The sequence below is a fragment of the Condylura cristata genome, unplaced genomic scaffold (genome assembly GCF_000260355.1).
Source record: "Condylura cristata isolate star-nosed mole 26May11 unplaced genomic scaffold, ConCri1.0 scaffold00030, whole genome shotgun sequence".
NCBI lineage: Eukaryota > Metazoa > Chordata > Mammalia > Eulipotyphla > Talpidae > Condylura > Condylura cristata.
The window spans coordinates 25,343,305-25,362,305 of NW_004567131.1; the positions used below are offsets into that span (position 1 = coordinate 25,343,305).

Genomic DNA, 19,001 nt, shown 5'->3' on the forward strand with positions numbered 1-19,001 from the left:
TGAAAGCTTGCTCTTCCTCTACTTTTAGCCGGTCTCCAAGTTGTATTTCTATTTTTCAAACACGGCATGAAGACAATAGCTATTCTTTTCCTTTACTGCTGCAGTCTTGGTCTCTACTACTATCTTCATTACTTGGAGAATTTAATGGTTTCCTAATTATCTCTCCACATTCATCCATCCTTCCAGCTCAATCCTCGTAACAGGAAATCATTTGAAATTGCTAATTACATTATTCCACCCCCACGCTTAAAGTGCATCAGTGACCCTACGCTTCCGCTCTTCAGCTTGCCCACTTCCCTTCCCTAAGTCCACTACAGGCCCAGTGACTGTTTTGCAACTATGGGGCAGCAGTTTCCTTCCCCAAATCCTTAGCATATCTTTTCTCTGCTTCGATTCTTTTCCCTGGATGGCCTTTCCCCTTGCCCCCACCCCACACTCTATCTGAACTCCCTACTAATTCTTTAGTTCATTTTTAAATATCAGATCCTCCGAAAGGCATCCTGTCAAATATAAAATGTGATGTAGGATTCCCTCGACATTTTGTTGCATAGCCTCCTTTTCCCCCCCAAAACACTAATTTCTAAATTCCTAACAATAAATGCATTTGTGAGATTATTTGCCTCCCAACTTAATTATTTTGCAAAGCAACTAGAACAGTTCCTCGCATGTAATAGGCAGTATTTGTTGAATGACAATGAATGAACTATGCTAGCTTGAGAGATTTTTATAGTCTATACTTATTTTTCTCTTTGATTTTGTCATAGCCCACTTTCCCTTTGTATTATGATTTGTCTTTTCAAATAATTTGATAACTAGGAAAGAATACATTGATTATCCAGGTGAGTGATACTTATTAAGTTTAAATTTGATATTTACAACATCCTTTCATGATAAAAAAAATGCTAAAAATATGAGGAACAGAAGAAAATTATCTCAATATAAGAAAGCCATACATGAAAATCCTACGGAGAAGTTCATATTTAATGATGAGATTAACTGAAGATTAATTGAAATCGTGAAGTGGCAAAAGGTCCTCATGAACCTTAGGGCCTTGATTGACCTCAGCTGGAATAATTCACACGCAAAGTGGTAAGTCTTGAGGAGGTCGGCCTGTCAGTTGCTAAAATATGTATTTGTGTATCATTCCTTCATTTACTGGTAGACATGCTTTGAGTACTATCTCACAGCTATTACACTGTCTTTTAAGCATGTGGAACAAACAACAGTCTCTTCTGAATTCTCTCTTCTCTCTAAAACTCACAGTTCTGTGGGAACCAGGCAGATATCCACATGTGCACAATGCCATATGAAATGCTAGAGCAGGAGCCCAGATTCTGTGGAATCAAAGAGGGTTGGCAAGGAAATGTAATAATGATCTGATTCTTGATGATCAGACATTTTCTAGGTAGCTATAAACAAGAAAAAAGAAAGAAAAGGATACCTTTTGGGGGAGTGGAAAGTGTATATTCAAAGACTGAGGAGGTCTCTAGAATTTAAGATGTTTGGAACTACCGGTTGCAGTGGAGAGGGAGGAGCATCTCATGAAATCAAGCTGAAGAGATCACCGGTCAGGTGCCAGGACACATCAGATCTTTATTTTACTCAGAGCTCTTTTGAACTGGAATGGAAACCAAGTCAAACTGAATGCAATAATGAAGTTTGACATTTTAGGATTGAGCTCCCACCCAAGTTGCTGCCAATCTGATCAGTCACTGGCTAACAGCCTAGTGTCAAGTGTGCACTTCTCCTCTGTTTGGTAGGATGACCCAAGTGTGTGTGTGTGTTGGGGGAGCAGAGAGGTCACATTTGAGATTTAAGGGGTTGGGAGTCAACGTTAGGGAAAATCCTCAAAGGACTATACATTAGATGGGAAAGATTCCCTAGTAAGGCTGTGAGTGAGAAAGGCAATCAAGTCAATGTAACACAACATTGTAGGCCATGGACAAAACACTTGGTTCTCCAGTAGTAGAAATAGAAAGCAAAAGAAAAACCATTAAAACCTCAGAGTTGTCATTTTAACATTTAAAGCAACTCATTTAACTTCACATAGTTAACTTTAAAAAGGAAATAATTAGAATATTTTTGCATTGCTATTGCTATTGAGTTAGTTACAAATATGCATAGAATTCATTTCACAAATACAATACTAATGTAAACACCTTATCCTTACTGTGGCAGAGAAGTCTGGCTGTATCAGTAGATACATCTGACTAAAGGGCACTGGGTTCTTGAGTGACTGCGTGGAACAGAGTGTACCCCACTCTCATGCATATTGAATGGGACATCAATGAGGACTTTATTTTTTTCAGATTATTAAGATTTAGAGGTGGTTTGTTAAAGCAACTAGTATTGATGCTTAAAAAATACACATGGAGATGCTATGCCCTTCCCTAGGCTTGACTGGAACACAGCACTCCCTTTAAGCACTGTATAAAAGAGTCTACCCACTCCTTAAGTCCCTGAACACCTGTGTAGAAGAAGTTGTTTTCTTAATTTTACAAACCACCTTCTTAATTTTTCTTTCTCAGAATGTAAGCCCTTTCAGCATAGATAGAATTATGGATACTGAAACTATGTATGGTTGGAAATGGCAGTATTTGATAGGCCACCAGAAAATATATGCTGTTAAAATTTGTGAAGTTCTGAAATAATATGTAGAAAACACTTGAGAGTTGTAAGAAAGCATACACCACTATTTCTACTCAAAATATTTAACAATTTTAAACATGTGTTCCTTGGATGATGTACTATCATATGAGGATCCTTGTATGATACATGTTCCTTATATGATACATGTTCCTTGAAGGATGTGAAAAATGTGATGTTCTGAGAGCTGATTTTATTTTCCAAGTTCCAGAAATTAATATCTATGCAAAATAAGTACAAAATAAGAATGAAGTACACTATAGAACAGGAACACTTACCAACAAACTTTAATTGTTTTCTGTATGGAAAACCTAACATTGGAAAAAAATAAAATTTTCTCTTGTGTAGAGAAATACTTCAATTATTCTTTAAACATTGCCTAACCATTTTGGTAAAGGCTCTTTATTTCTTGCATAATGTTTCCCTCTCTGCAAAACCTATACTTTCATTTTTATTTTATTAATTTTTTTTTACTACTTTGCAATGATACTTTAAAAATACACTATTACTTATTGGCAATATAAATAATTTTGTGCTTTTCAATGATACCAATGTCATGTTCCAGTTGCTTCATTTCTTCTTCCAGCTTCTGTTTGCGAATCTTCTTTGGTATGGAATCGATAAAGACAGAGAGGGATTGGAACTCTTTATGTACCTCTTCCCAGTTCTTTTTCAGCCCCTGCCAATAGTAGGAAAACAGTAAATACCGAAGTAAGCTAAAAAGTAAAGTAAATTGTATACAAAGCTGAACTGACAAAGAAAGATGTCAATAGGTAAAGAAACTGGGCAAAAATAACTGAAAAACGATGTGTACTTATCAAGAACTTAGTCCCACAGAAACAAAAAATACTGTCCAGAGGCCAAATCCTGTCCTTGATTAAGTGTTCAGTTCCCATTGGGAGTATTTATTTGCTCTGTTTTTAGTGTTACTGTACTTGTTTTTACCACCAAATACTCAAACTCAGAACTCGCAAGAAACTAAGCTCATAGCAAATACTTTGTTAAAACAACAATTTCAAATCGATTTTCCAAAGTAAAAAGATGTTTTTTATTTTGTGTCATAAAAATTTTAGTTTTTCCTTTAGAATTTTCTTTTTAAACAATTTGCCTCATTCTTCCACAGAGTAATTGTATCAAAATATTTGAATCTGACTTGCAAGGATATATTTGCATATACCTTACCAAGTAGAATTGTACAAAATGCCAAGATTAAATTTAATGAGAGGATCTTTTAAATATATTAGAAAGAATTCTCCCTCCATATTCTAGGGATCTCTACTTCCCACTAACACATTCTAGAAATAATTGAATGTCATTAAATGTAACAAACATGCTAATTCAATAATGTAGTTAATGTTTTATGTTCCTAGAAAACAACAAATTCAAAATTAGGGCTCTCTTAGGAGCAATAAAGTTTATTTCCATCTCTATGTAGTTACCATTTCTTACCACAGTGCACTTGAAACCCCATTGACAACATGATCTTAATTTGCTGAGTTTATGTAGTGAAGCTTTATAAATTAACACCTTCTATTATTTACTATGGGTACACAATTATTTATTTTGACAAAAGCAGAAAGGAAAACTAAAAGTACGATTTAAAACATTACCTTGAAAATATGATCTCTGTCCATGATTTATTTCCATGCTTAGCTAAAAATAATGATAGCAAAAGGCACACTGGATAACAATAGATTGGTTAGGTAAACGGGCAACAAATTTTGAATGCTTGTGGAGTGAGAATACATCAAAGATTTAGGAAAAGCAAATGATAAAAGGAAAGAATCCAGGTGAAATTTTAAAAAGAGAGGGATGGGTTAACATGGTTCTTTATAATATATGATATATTTTAAAAGTATGCTCAAAAGAATTCCATTTTTCTATAGGCTTTCCTTGAAAAGTGTGAAATATGTTTCCATAGTGCTCCACAGGGGTACTAATGCAGAGAGGAAATCTATGGATTTATATACTTTCAAGTATCATAGGATTTTCAAGGCTAGTTGGGTGGTATTTCCATATTACATGCAGCCACAGCAGTTACGCGTTTTCTCTGAATTTCTCTCTAATGGATGATATGCTTTTTAAAAAACCTCCCAGTTGTGCAATAATGTTTGGATCTAAGTCAACAGTTAAGGGTGTGAACTAAATGTAACTAGTATTTCATATTATACTGAAATAGCCTCTTTGCTGATTTCATACATTTACATTTTTTCATCTACATCTTTCATCGATTGCAGCAATAGTTAATTCCCTTATTTTTATTTAATTTTTCTCTCTCCTGTTTCTATGCTAAAGTCATATTAATTTGGGGGGAAAGTCAAGTATTTTTTCATAAAATAAGAAAGCCCTTTATTACATGTTTGTTTTAAGCCCACACGTTCCCCCCAGCTCCATCCATTCTCTACTTTTTTGTTCAACCCTGTGACTAGAGAAAGGTAGAGGTGTTGATTCTTGTAGACCACTTCCCCTTCCCCCCAGCTCTTTACCTCCCAGCTCCTCCTGGCCTGAGGGAAGCCAAAGAAGGTGTTGGAGGGAAGAGAGAGAGCTTGGGGTGGTTCTTCCCCTCTCTCTTGGCATCACCTGCACACTAGTTCTAGCTCATCCATCCACGACAAAAATGCCTCTCAGGTGGCCCCTTTTTTCAAGCTTCAGCTCTTATTGGGCCTCTTTCTTACCTTGTCCTTCAAATTTAGGGAAATGGTGGATTTCCACTGTTTTTAGTCCTAGAGTGCTTTGGTCCTCCTTATTGGTTCCCTTAATCTTGCTTTACTTCTATAAATAATCACCTCCATAAGTCCCCTTAGAATCCTAGCTGAGTATCCTTTCTCTTTCCTGTTGGTGGCCTGAGTGTGGGAGAGTCCCTGTGCATGTGTGTACAAGGTCATGGGAAAACAAGGCCATGGGAATTAGTCCATCTGAGTTTTAGTCTCTCTCAACTATTTGATAATTTTGTGACCTGGGCAAATGTGAACCAAATTCTAAGTTCACTGATAGTGGTGACTGTGTTGGTTTTGCCAGCTATAGTATATATTGAACTGGGCACAGTATCTGTACCCAGAACACAGTAGATGGTCAATAAATGAATGAAAGGATACAGGAAAAAATAATTCTGCTTAATATATTTGCATTATATATCCTTATCTGTAAAGTGAGAAGTCTGGAACTATTAGACATGATCCCTTCCAGGTATAGTGAGACTGTTATTTTGTGAAGAATGAGCAAAATGTGGCCTACTCAGGGACATCCAACCACGTTATCATATATAGTCATGAGCAGGGAGGGAATCACAGTTCAGGATTTGTCAAGAGCACAGCTAGTGGCTTTGCAACCTGGTCAGCCTCAATAAGGCATCCAGCAGAATCTGCTACTGTCATGCTAAAATATACCAGAAACTCTGCAGTGAACAATATTGAAGCCAGGGCTAACTTTCCGTTGTCTCCAGAAAGGCACAAGAGGAAATAGCTGAACTTCTTAGAAAAGTTCTTCCTCTTTTCCCTACTTTAGGATTAGTTAGATGTAAAATACTGGCTTTTACTAAAGTGTGAAAGAGAGAAAAATGAATGGGCCAAAGGCAAATCCTGTCTCTAAAATGGTACACAAAGTCCCACTTCTATTTCTGCAGACCTCCTGCCTGTAAGTCTTCCTTTTTTCTTTCCAGCACACCATTAGTAACCAACTGTTTAATAGTGGGACAGGCACTGGGGAGATTGCTCTCAAGAAAGACATATAATTCCTGCCCATAAGGCACTTCTATATAGGACACTCTCTTATGCTGTAGTTAAAGGCCCTGATGTACTGGTCTATCCTTCACTGGAGACCCAGGCCTCAGAGTTTTATAAAACTTATCACCTACACATGCACACATCTATACATGTACATGTATACATATTATCTCTCATTAACTCAATGACAAGATTTTCTATAGTAGAAATTTTATATCTTTTTAAACATCCTTTAGGTGGAGTGTGATTCTCTTCGAAAAACAAGTATTTAAGAAATGTTTATTGATGGTTATAGCAGCATTGATAAAATGTTATGAATTTGTAATAGCACATGAACCCATTTTTCAAGAGAAGTTAGAAAAGTAAAAAATCTTTTCTGTTTTCAAAAAAAACAGGCTTCACGGAAAGCTTTCATAAACAAGGAACAAATTTTACTAATTTTACCTCTACAAGAGGCAGCACAACTAGAAGAGTCCTCACAGGTGCTTATTGCATACTAACCGGTGACTAGATGTTAAAAAATATAGATTTAAATGGAGCATCCATATTCACATCCCCCAATATTTTTCTTTTCAAAAATAATTATTTAGTTATATGTATTTTACATCTCTCTCTTTTTTATATTGTTTGCTTTCTTTTCCCAGGTGTGGTCCCCACAGAATTTCTATCACCAATTCTCCCATGCACCATCACCAAAGTCTCTTGTACTCTTCCCACCCCCCTTTTTTTGTGAATGCATACAGAACTGGGGTACAGGCCAGAGATATGGGTGGTGAGAGGATCCACCAGCGACAGAGTGGGGAGCAGACAGGCAGAACTGATGAATCTCACTGCTGAGGGAGCAGTGGGAGTGTCAGGAGAGGTCTGCCGTGCCCTGTGGGTCACCTCTGGGGCGGAGATCAAACTCATGCTGAAGTGGTTTTAGCTTCTTAGGGCTGTGCTTTAACCTGCTGTGCCATCAGTGAGGGCCCCCCAATATTTTTAATGCCTCAGATAAAATGTTTACATTAAAAATTTCACAATAAACATCTTTAACTTTACTTAAAATCAGAAAAATAAATATAAAATCCAACACTTTGTTATTTTAAAATTTGTCTTATTGAAATGGAAAGAAAAGTTGGTCTAGGAACAGTTTCAATTATTCTAGAGCTCCATCTAGTGAAAGAGATCTATTTTATGGATATTATTTTTGAAAAAGGGACATGAGTATAAAAATAAAAGTGCTTTTCCACTTGTGCATGTTCAATTTAGAAGAAGGTGGGTTTCCTTAAACACCACATCAAGAACAAAACAAGCTTACTAAATTGGAAGCAAAATATTATTCAGTGAATGGCTATATCACAGTTATTTCTGTTCTCCTCCAAAGAGTGAGCTTAGTGAGAGTATTCTTATTTTAAAAGCACTGGCTGTAATAATCAAGTTGTAGATGGAACTTTTTTCTAGGTTATTCTTACAAGTTGCACACAAATATAAATTACAGACTACATACCTGTAGAACTGCCTCTCTTTCTTCATCTGATAGTCTTTTCATAGCTGCTTTCTTAAGGCTTTCCTGGACATACTTATCATATTCTTCTTGGGCTTTCTTTACTTCCTCATTTCGCTTACAAATATATTCAGGCGTGACACCGTAATCCTTATATTTTCAGAAAAAAAAATCAGTATCCCAAATGTAATCTTAGATATATATATGTGTATACCAACCAATGACTGGGAATAGAAAATATACAGACTTAAAGTCTTTGTTTAAAACACTGCAAAATGACAAAATTCATAACATTTTTCCCACTGGGAACTGGTCTTTTATAAACATGAGTTGTTATTGTGATCACTTGTTTTCCCTCTGAGTGTTTCCAGAGCCTGTTCTTAGCTGATGACTCAGTCCTTGGTTTCACCTAATAACTGACTTTTTTTTAGGTGCTTCAGCTTTTATCTTGAAATATCTTGAATATCTTGTGGTCTCTTTTGCATGGTCTTGTTAAAAAAAAAAGAAGATAAATGCTTGCAAGGCAAGTAAAAACAAACTTTGAGAAGATAGTACTATGCACATCTGCTTTAAGAGGAATTTGATTTGGGAAACTAAATTTGAATCTGAAAATGCAAAGTACATTTTTAGGCTCCTAGGTTGTTCTCCAGGACTAACAGAGGAACAATCACCTGTGACTGTTTCAGATTAGGGAAGGTGTTTGATATCTTCAGAAACTTGGTTGAGTATGTACTTTGTGCTACAAAGTTTCTGTATTCATGTAATTTGTATTCTATGGTGAGCAAAGCAAAAAGTAGAGTATAAAGTAACATATATAAGTGCTACAAAATAAATTTAAAAATCTTATGGGGGAAGAAAATGTAAGAGCTAATTTAAATAAACAAGAATGTTGGAAAAGACCACTTTGAAGAAGCAGCATTGAGAGATATGGTCATCATTAAAACTATTCACAAATATTCTGTTTCTTCTCCTTCTCCACCCTTGTTAAGATGACTCTTTCACGCTCACTTTGAAGTAAAATGTAGCACAGGACCTAACTTGTCTGAATGAAGGGAATTGTCTTCTGTCCCTCTGGGGAAGAAGCCTCAAGAACTGATGAATGACTTGCCACATTTTTGTTGTTGTTGTTTTGATTTTTGTTTTTTCAGTTTGGTATAGTGAGGGGAGATGTTTTAGGTTGCCTAGATCTTGAAATAGGATATAAAATAGTCACCAACAACCCTCATTGGACATGTAGCACAAGTATGCAACAAAACTTCACTGCTTTATGGTACTGAAACTTGGGAGCTATTTGTTACCATCACAAAATCTAACCAATTCTGACTGAATATGGGATAGAATCCATATTGTGCTTTGAAAAGTTACAAGGCACTATACAAATAAATTCTGAAGGCACAGTACTCTGCATAGTTAGTGCAGTGGTGAATGGTCCAATAAATTTCAGGAAACACTTAGAGCAACACCTCATTACTGTTGAGTACAAAAACCACTCTGAATCATCACTAAAAGATTAAATTATATTTGGTATACTCTGTTTAAACAAAGTGAATAACATGATACATTTTAGGGGGAAAACTATGTCACAAGTGGGTAAAAGCTTCAGTGATCTGAAATACTGCCGTGATCATTGAGGATTAATGCCTATTTTAATAATTCCATATAATATTCAACTTTTACTGAAACCTTACTGGGTGAAAGGTATTATGTCAAGTGCTTGCTGTACTTTATATCAATCATTCTTTGCTACAACCCTGCAATAAGGTAAATGACTTGCTAAAGATTGCAGAGGTAATGAGTGGCAGAACTGTAATCTAAAAATATATCTTACTGATATCTCTGTATAACTCATGTAATCATCCAGGTTTCAGTTTATTTTCACAAATTATTTCTCATGGCAATAAAGAGTATATACTATTTTATTTGAAACTAAAATGTGAGGTTCACTCATCTTTAAAAAATGACATTGCTCAAAAGGATTTACTCTAATACTAGATTTTAAGAACTTAACCTTGATAAATAAAAAAGAAGTTGAGGAATTACTTTATGAACCCTGATTTCTTAACCAGTAAGACAAAAGGATAGTTGGTGCTGAGAGTTTGTGTGACTTTGTAAACAAGCATGGGTAGACTAAATGTTTTTTTTCTGCTTCCATAATGGATTTTCTCAATTTATTGTTCAAGGCATAAAATGTACTGAAGTGAACAGTTCAGATAGAAAGTAGGACAGAGTATGCGTTAATTGGCAGCATAACCACCAGAGGAGGAGGATTTAGATAATAGTGGGGGGAAAATGGATGGGAAGTCACTTTAAAGAGACAGGAGAGTGAAATCTCTACTTTTCCATCCCTAATAATCATGAGTAACCTCCAGGGGTCACAGAAGGAGAAAGTTTCTGGAGAAGCCTGAATTAACTTTATTGACATGTGTTTCCAACTCATAGGTTCCTGCTAATTTTTTCCAAAAGTGTCTTACTAAGTGAGAAGAATGTCTCAAGGAATAAGTAGTATTCTCTGACAAAAGCCTGTGGTTCCTGATTTGCTTCTGAACAGGTGCTGGATTTACCATGTTAGGTCCACACTATCTTAATGCCAGGCCCTGCACTGCACTATTTTAGTTACATTTCTATTCTTTTTCTTCCTTTCTTCTTTCTTTACTTTCTTTCTTGCCACAACTACTTCTTATGTATGATTATGCTTTGGGATTTTTTGCACTCATATTTTAGTGTATTTACTTCAAGCACTTTTCTTCTCTATAAGTATACAAAGTAAAACAGGATATATGTGATAATTTGTTTACTACACTTTTTAAAACATTTTCTGTATGTAAGCACTTTTTAACCCAAGTTTCTATAATTTTCTCCACTAGAAGTACACACCTATTCTATTAGCACCTTTTCAGACAGAAATGAAGGAATCAAAGGGACTAGATTATTATACAGTACTTTCAAGTTCTTCTTTAAACTAAAAACAGAGGATTATATTCCAGTGGAAATGGTATTGTGAATTATTTATACTACACTAATAGAGTGGTCTGAGGCTGTATTCCTCTAGATGTTTCTCATTCTGCTACCTAGTGATTTAATCACAGAAACTTCTGAAAGTTTCACCTTTCTAAATTTGTAATAGTGATAGTGATTTTAAGTGACATTTTCACTTTGTCCAAAACTAATACTTTTAAAGATTATTTGTTATAATTATTACTAATTGAAACTGAGAAAGCAACTATAGCTTTCCTCTACTGAACTCTACATATTGTTTGCTCCAAATTCTCTGTGATTTCATCACATTAGATTTGGATCAAAAACAGATTGCAGAAGAATGGGAATTGAGAATCTAGATCATTTGTCTAGTGACAGCATTCTTAATGATCATATACATAATCATTGTGAACACCAGATTTAAATTATTGGAGTCTTAGGTCTCTCATTATCATGTATATCATACGTTACCTTTTTATTGATGTACTTTGGAACCAAACCTGAAGTTTCCAGATCATGCTTGTCTCCAGTTCTTTTGTCAACATAAATTGGTTTAGGCCTTTTAGCCACCCCCATAATGACATCAACTGCATTTGTATTTATAAAATTTTTTCCACTCTGTATTCCCATCACTGGATGCTCACTCCTTAGTGGCACAGGTGGCTTTCTGGGTTCATTCCAGTCAAACTTTTTTTCTGTTAAACATAAAATTTCCTTGTTAATATTAAACTACCAACAACACTACTTGATATGATTTATAATATCCAGATATTTTTACCACTAAAACTGAAGTAGTATTACAATATACTCAAATATTTAAGGTAAAATTATCACAAATGCCAAAATTAAGTGCAAATTAACCAATATGATGGCCACTGTGAAGGAAATAGATAACTATTTTTCACTAGCTATTGTGAAAATGGTTTCCTATAAACATTTCAATAACAAATGTTTAGTTTTTCCATTGAAGTAAGTTTAAAGACTCTTTGCTAGATGCTATCAATATTATTAATGCTCCCCCAGAAGAAAGTTGCTGTGAAATCACCAAGTAAATACATCAGATTTGGTATATTCTAAATCCAAGAATCTATGGATTTTTTCACTTTAGTTATTATAAGGTATAAAAATCATGCAATATACATGTATTTGGAAACATAGCTTAACACATAAAATATTGCCAAATACAGCTGAAGCTTCCTAGTGAGTCCTCCTTGATTATATTTCACCTCTGAAAGCAGCTACTCTCCAGAAGTTATATTATTTCTTTATCTATACTGCATTCTCTTCTGAGCAGCAGATGAAACTGACCATTTTTGCACAGGCTTTTCAACTTGACCATTCACACTCATCTCTTTTGATACAGTCACATCAAAATGTAAAGTGTAAAGTGATTATAACTTATTTCTAAAAACTGAAGGGAACAATGATCTTTTCTCTCTGTCTCTCTCATTTTTAATCGAGCTAATATTGGTTTACAATGTTGTTTGTGTTTTAGAGGTATGGGATCTCTACCTTCAGATCGAAGTGACAGAACTTTACAATAATCCTAATATCATCACAATACTTTGGACTTTGTAAAAAGCACAGTTTACACAACTCATTAAAAAAAAAAGCAACAGGGCCCTCCCTGGTGGCGCAGCGGGTTAAAGCACTGCACTAAGAAACTGAAGCCACTTCCGCATGGGTCGATCCCCGCCTGCCCCGGAGGCGACCACATGGCGAGGCAGGCCTCTCCTGACCCGCCCGCTGCTCCCCTCAGCAGTGTACTTCGTCGATCTGCCTGTTCTGCTCCCCGCTCTGTCTCTGGTGAATCCTCTCACCCTCCACATCTCTGGCCTGTACCCCAGTTCTGTATGAATAAATAAATAAATCTTTAAAAAAAAAAAAAAAAGCAACATGGGGGTGGGCCCTGCCTGGTGGCACTAAGAAGCTAAGGCCACTTCAGCATGAATTTGATCCCCGCCACAGAAGTGACCCATATGGTGTGACCTCTCCTAACTTGCCTGCTGCTCCCCTCAGCAGTGAACTTCGTCTGTTGGCCTGTTCTACTCCCCTCTCTGTCTCTGGTGAATCCTCTCACCTTTCTGACCTCTGGCCTATACCCCAGTTCTGTATGCATAAATAAATAAATCTTAAAAAAAAAAAAAGCAACACTTGCTCTTAAAAGACTGTGGTTTGTATTAACCTCTTGTTATGTACTGACATGTATTACTTCAACATTCATGTTAAATCCCTAACCTCTAATACTTCAGAATGTGATTGTATTTAAGAGATAAAGTTAATGCGAGGGCATTAGAATGTCTCTTTTACAAATTATTTGCTTATAGTGACACTAAATTTAAAGAATGTATTGAGAACCCAAATGCTTTGGGTTTTATTTTATGCTACATTAAAATGGCAATGTCAACTAGCCTTGTAGTCAGGCAGATGTTCTATTGATGGAATTTAGAGGAATTTGCATGTATCTGTTAAGTATTTTTCAATGTGTCTAGCAAACCAAAGTCTTGGAACAGTTTCAACATGGCAAAATATGAGATTGGTGAAAAGAGATTGCAGCAGCCTTGGTCTATATTAACTTTGACTTTGTCTCACTGAACTGGGCATTTAAGGTTATAAGACGCTGGATTTCTTGATTATCCTTAAGACCAGTGGCATTTTATCTTTGTTTTGCTATAATGTTTATAAGAGGATAAGCTTTTTCTTTATTTGAGATATAGGATTTATAAAGCTTGATAATTGTGTTACAAAGTAGGTTTAATCCTAGAAAGGATACACAGGGACCCAGGATATCATTGGTTCTGAAGCACTAAAAAAACATAGTTACACTTTAAGATTTTTCTGATATTCTAAAGTGGTTGTGGACACAAAATGCAAAGACTCCACTAGAGAAATACAAATGGGACTTTAGAAGCCATAAATTTAAGCATGAATGTTTTATTTTCAGAGTTGTTTCTCTCATCTTTCCTAAAATGCCCTCATCCTTTTTCATGGCCTTCGGCATTATGAGAGAAGGCGGTGGGACATAAAATATTTCCATATAAAGTAATTATTTCATTTTTGTCAAAATGTATATCCCAGATGGCTTGAGATGTTTCATTACTTCCATGATGCTAGAAGGTGTCAAAAGTCAATTTCTTAAAAGCTGTAGATTTATTTTCACACTCCTTTTCATTGTTCAAAAAATTAGGAAAAACATACCCAGATGGGGAAGCAACTGATTCCATATATAATTCCATTTTCATCTACTTTACATTTTCCTAACAGCCACCTCTTCTGAAATCTAATTACTCTCGGACTATGATTAACTGTATAACTTGTAAGTTCCAGTAACCAATGAAAATTCAGGGCTACTTGATCAGAAGTGAAGAATTTCAAAATAACAAGGGCAGAACATTAAAACAAGCACAGGACCCTTCTAAGTTTGGGGCTCTGTGTCTCCAGACAGATAGCATTTCCATAAAGTAGGTTCTTCTCCTTTCTTTCATGAAACTCCCTCCATTTAAATTACTGTTTTATAGTCTTAAGACACCGAGGAGAATGAAGACCTATACTCCAGCCTAAAGTGAGTCTGGTAGTAATAGTTATTATTTTCTTCTCCTGGTAGAAGATCAGACACGGATTTTTCCCCCATTGGAGTTTAGAACTTTTCTGATAACTATTTTTTTAAAAGATTTATTTATTTGTGCATACAGAACTGGGGTACAGGCCAGAGGCTCAGGGGCGGTGAGAGGCTTCACCATAGACAGAGTGGGGAGCAGAACAGGCAGATCGACGAAGTACACTGCTGAGGGGAGCAACAGGCGGGTCAGAAGAGGTCTGCCACACCTTATGGTCACCTCCGGGGAAGGCGGGAATCGAACTCATGCGGAAGTGGCTTTAGCTTCTCAGTGCTGTGCTGTAACCCGCTGCGCCACCAGGGAGGGCCACTTTTCTGATAACTATTGCTTTGAATTGAACCTATATGACTAGGGATAAAATGGTGAATCACGTGGTGCTGGATGTGGGGTTTTCTTAGATAGTCCAAGATGTAGTTTAAGACGTGTGAACCATCAAATGAAAAGTCTATTTTGAAGGCAACTTATTCTTCATTCTTTATTTCTACTGAATTCTCTACTTAGCCTAACCTTTTAAATTCTAGTATGAGGTAAAGTTATCACCAGTGCACATTTAATATTCATAGACAATAAAGTAATTTTAGTAAAATTAGCTATTAACATTTATATCAAAAAAGAATGATAAAACCTACTTGGTGGTAGTGGTTTTTCCTTTGAATGTTTCTTCAGGAAATCCTTTGGAGAAGGTACTTCAACTTTTGCTGGCCCCATAGTTTTCATTGAAGTTTTATATTTTTGCATGTCATTTTTTATAGCTGTCTTAAAAATTGATGTATACCTAAAATTTTAAAAAGTTGTAGTATTTATATTTTTAGTAGAGATTATTAATAGTTTTAAAAACTATTAATTGATAATACAAGTAGCACTATGAAGCTATCTGCAGCCACTGAGGTATGAGTTCAACCCCCAGCCAGGGAGGTGACGCACATGGTGTGCCAGATCTCTCCTGTCTCCGTATATCTGCCTATTCTGTTCCCCACTCTGTCTCTGGTGAATCCTTTCCCCACTACCCTGCACCTCTGGCCTGTATTCCAGTTCTTGTATCCATAAATAAATAAATCTTATTAAAAAGGTTTTAAAAAGGATATATATTTCTAATTTACATGCCTATATTTATATGGAGATTAGCCATAAAGTATATAATTCCAAACCATAGGTAAGCTGGACAGAAATTCTATCCTAAGATACAGGAACCAGGATAATGATGTTCTGATATTTTTTGACAGATGTTGATGTCTCTGGCTATAATTGTGGCATTTTCTATTTCTGCTTTTAGTTCTATCAGTTTATACTTCATATATTTTGAAGTGCTATTATAAATATATGTCATTTAGGATTATCATATATTGAGAAATTGATTCTCATTATAAAATAACTCAATCTATTCTAAAATTCAGTACTTTAAAAATCTACCTTGATATTAGTAATAACCACTTCAGCAAAAATTCAGTTGCATTTCTACATGCAACCAATGAATTAGAAGAAAGATAAAAAGAAATCCCATTTACAATTGCACCAAAAAAAAAAAAAAACCTCTCCTGACCCGCCTGTTGCTCCCCTCAGCAGTGTACTTCGTCGATCTGCCTGTTCTGCTCCCCACTCTGTCTTTGGTGAATCCTCTCACCCTCTGCATCTCTGGCCTGTACCCCAGTTCTGTATGAATGAATAAAAAAATCTTTAAAAAAAAAAAAGACTGAAATACTTGGGAGTAAGCTTAATGAAGGAGTTGAAGGGCCTGTATATTGAAAACTGTAAGGCTCTGTTAAAGGAAATAAAAGAAGGCACACAGAAATGGAAAGATTCCATGCTCATATACTAGAAGAATAAGCATCATTAAAATGGCTACCTTACCTAAAGCAATTTACAGATTCAGTCTAATACCTATTAAAGTCCCCAAAATACAACCTTAAAATTGAATGCAATTCTTTTCTTTCTTTCTTTTCCTTTCCATAGTAGGCCAGAGTTGCAGGAATGAGGGAGGAGAGGTGAGAGGACTCCCCAGAGACAGAGTTGGGAGCAGAACAGTTGGATCCATTAAAATACTACCAAGGGGGAGCAGTGGGCAAAACAGAAGTGGCCTGCTGCACTGTATGTGGATTAGCTGGCTCGCTGGTGATTGAACTCAAGCCATATTAGTGATAGCACTGGGACTTAACCGTTAGGTCATCAGGAGATGACCTTATTCTTTCTTATGATTAATTTTTGCTGACAGTAGGGGATTGAATCAGCAAATTTGTGGTAGTGTGATGAGAAGTTGGTTAAATATTTTATAAGGTTATGTTTTTATACATTACTGGTTTGCATACATGTTATCTTGTCAAGTGAAAAATCTCATTTTTATTCATGAGTTGACATGAATGTACCCTCACAGAAAGTTCCTTGGTACCACATCTGAATGCCTTAATTCCCTCTCATCACAGTGCATTTTCCTACTCACTTCTTCACAGTAAACCAAAGAGCTTGCACTGTCACACTCACATTCACCATCTGACACAGTATGGCAATGTTATAACTGAAGAAGTTAATGTTTGCCAAATGAATAAGGCTGTTTCTATAAAATTTAACGAAAAAAATCACCTAGCTGCAGTAAAGTTTTTTAATCTATCAATGAACAGAGTATCTAATAAAAAATCTTGTTCAAATTGATTACAGGAAATGCAATCTGACAACAGTAACAGAGAGGAGGAGTTTTATCTTGTGCAGTATACAGGAATTTATGACCAAAAGTCTATTCACAACAATTAATTTGAGCACTCCTCATAAATTCTGCAACTACATCATAACTTACTTTACATTCTTCTTTCTTTCTGCTAGATTTGGAAGCTAGGAGAAATCAATATAGGTCCTCCTCTGGTTAAAACCACATGATCTTCTTGCTTGTTAGGAAATTAATACACACTATGTAATTACCAGTAAAAATAATTGACCCTTAGGGTTGAATGATTACTAGTTCATTTTGTTCGTTTTTACAGATTAAAATATGAGTGAAAGTTTATTCACAATCCCAAAAGTAATCAGTTACTGAGCCTATTCCTTGACTTTAACACTCTTTCAATGTGGTTTTGATCTGCATCAGGAAAAGAAGAAAGAAAAGGCCAAGTATTTTAAGTCCTAGAAGGAATGGTATTTTCTCCCTTTGTTATCCTCTCTTCTCCCTATAGATTTAAATAAGATTTAAATCTTTACACGGGAGAGTAATGGAATGTTTACTTTGTGGTTACCTTTCTGAAATTTGGAGAATGTAATATCTGTGCAAAGTTTTAAATTCAATTGCATAGTTTTGAGTCTATCCACCTACTTCTCCTTCCATCCAACATTCAGATCTGAAAAAGAACTCAGACCCTATCTAGTCCATCTATTTTACTTCACAGATCAAACAGATTGAGCCTCGGAAACAAACAGGAAGTTACATTTGACAAAGATCTTTGGGAAAAGACAAGTAATATTCCTTTCCAGAGGGAGCAGTTCTGTAGTAAGAAATATAGCGGCGAGCACCTGAACCCAAATATCAAGTATCTTAAATGCAGTAAAATAAAACTGTTTTTCTCTTTCCAACAACAGGTAATTTCACCCTATGTTATGTACCACACCATGTACGTACTGACATTAGATAAATTACTCAACAGTGACATCCAACAGGAAACTAATTTTTAAATGACCCTCTCTCAGCACTGCTCGGTGCTGAGACATCAAATATCTGGATTTTGCAATCTCTTCTCTAAGTTGTCATCCAAGGCTACTTCATGAGACAAAAATGTTACTTTTTCAGTCATATGATGCTTAGTTAATCCTGAATGGAATAAATGTTCCCCTTTTTGATTCAAATGACAATCTTGGTTTACCCACATACCTAGGCGGCTGGGGAGGTTCCTTCCAGTCACTGGGTATGAGGTTATAAATGCTCTCAGAAGAGCATTGCGGATCCATGGCCATCAGATGGCTCCTTAAGAACTACTCAACTTTTTTCTCACTATGCTAATTAATATCTCCGTCCCTTTCTCCACAGCTTCCTTTCCTACTCGCTTCCGTTCACAGAAACTAAGTTTTCTTTCTTTCATATAATTCCCCTTTGGCCTCTTTGCAGTCCTCTATGGGGAAGAAAACGATTTGCCCCTTCTGTTCCTCTTGGGTTTGCTTAGCGGTGTTGACGGCTCGGTTCCCATGGAAACAGTTACTAGGCCACGGGAAGTGGAAAGCAGCCCTGCAACTTAGGTTTCCTTTTTGCTCTGCTCCACAAATTCTTTTTCTGCCTGAGAAACTAAATATGGAAAACACTGTTTGTATGTGCATTGGGGAGTAGTGAAGTGAAGAACGGCATCCCCTTTCACATGTTGCTCTTTTTTGTCTGCATTTTTGGAGAAAGTCTATTGAAATCAATCAGAAGGAGCCGCTGGCGTGCAGGCGTCATACAATAAGACTCTTCTGCGCAAGCTCCAAATCCGCGGGGCGGGGCGAGTGGCCACCACCACCCTGACGCACAGCCGCAGCGAGAGCGGTACCCAGGAAAGGGAGATGGGAGGGGCCTAGCGGCTCGAGTGGGTGGAGCGAGGGGTCACG

The 19,001-nt window shown here is 36.3% G+C and overlaps 1 protein-coding gene across 1 annotated transcript; it reads right to left on the reverse strand.

Annotated features, from left to right (window-relative positions):
• Positions 1–3,151: 3,151 nt before the first annotated feature.
• ENKUR (enkurin, TRPC channel interacting protein) lies at positions 3,152–18,467 on the reverse strand. The gene is made up of 5 exons (XM_004691306.2): positions 18,295–18,467; positions 15,077–15,222; positions 11,302–11,525; positions 7,858–8,004; positions 3,152–3,325 (listed from the first exon to the last, which is right to left on the reverse strand). The coding sequence occupies exons 1-5, from the start codon at positions 18,375–18,377 to the stop codon at positions 3,152–3,154; spliced, it is 774 nt and encodes a 257-aa protein (XP_004691363.2). The 5' UTR covers positions 18,378–18,467.
• Between the last annotated feature and the right edge of the window lie 534 nt (positions 18,468–19,001).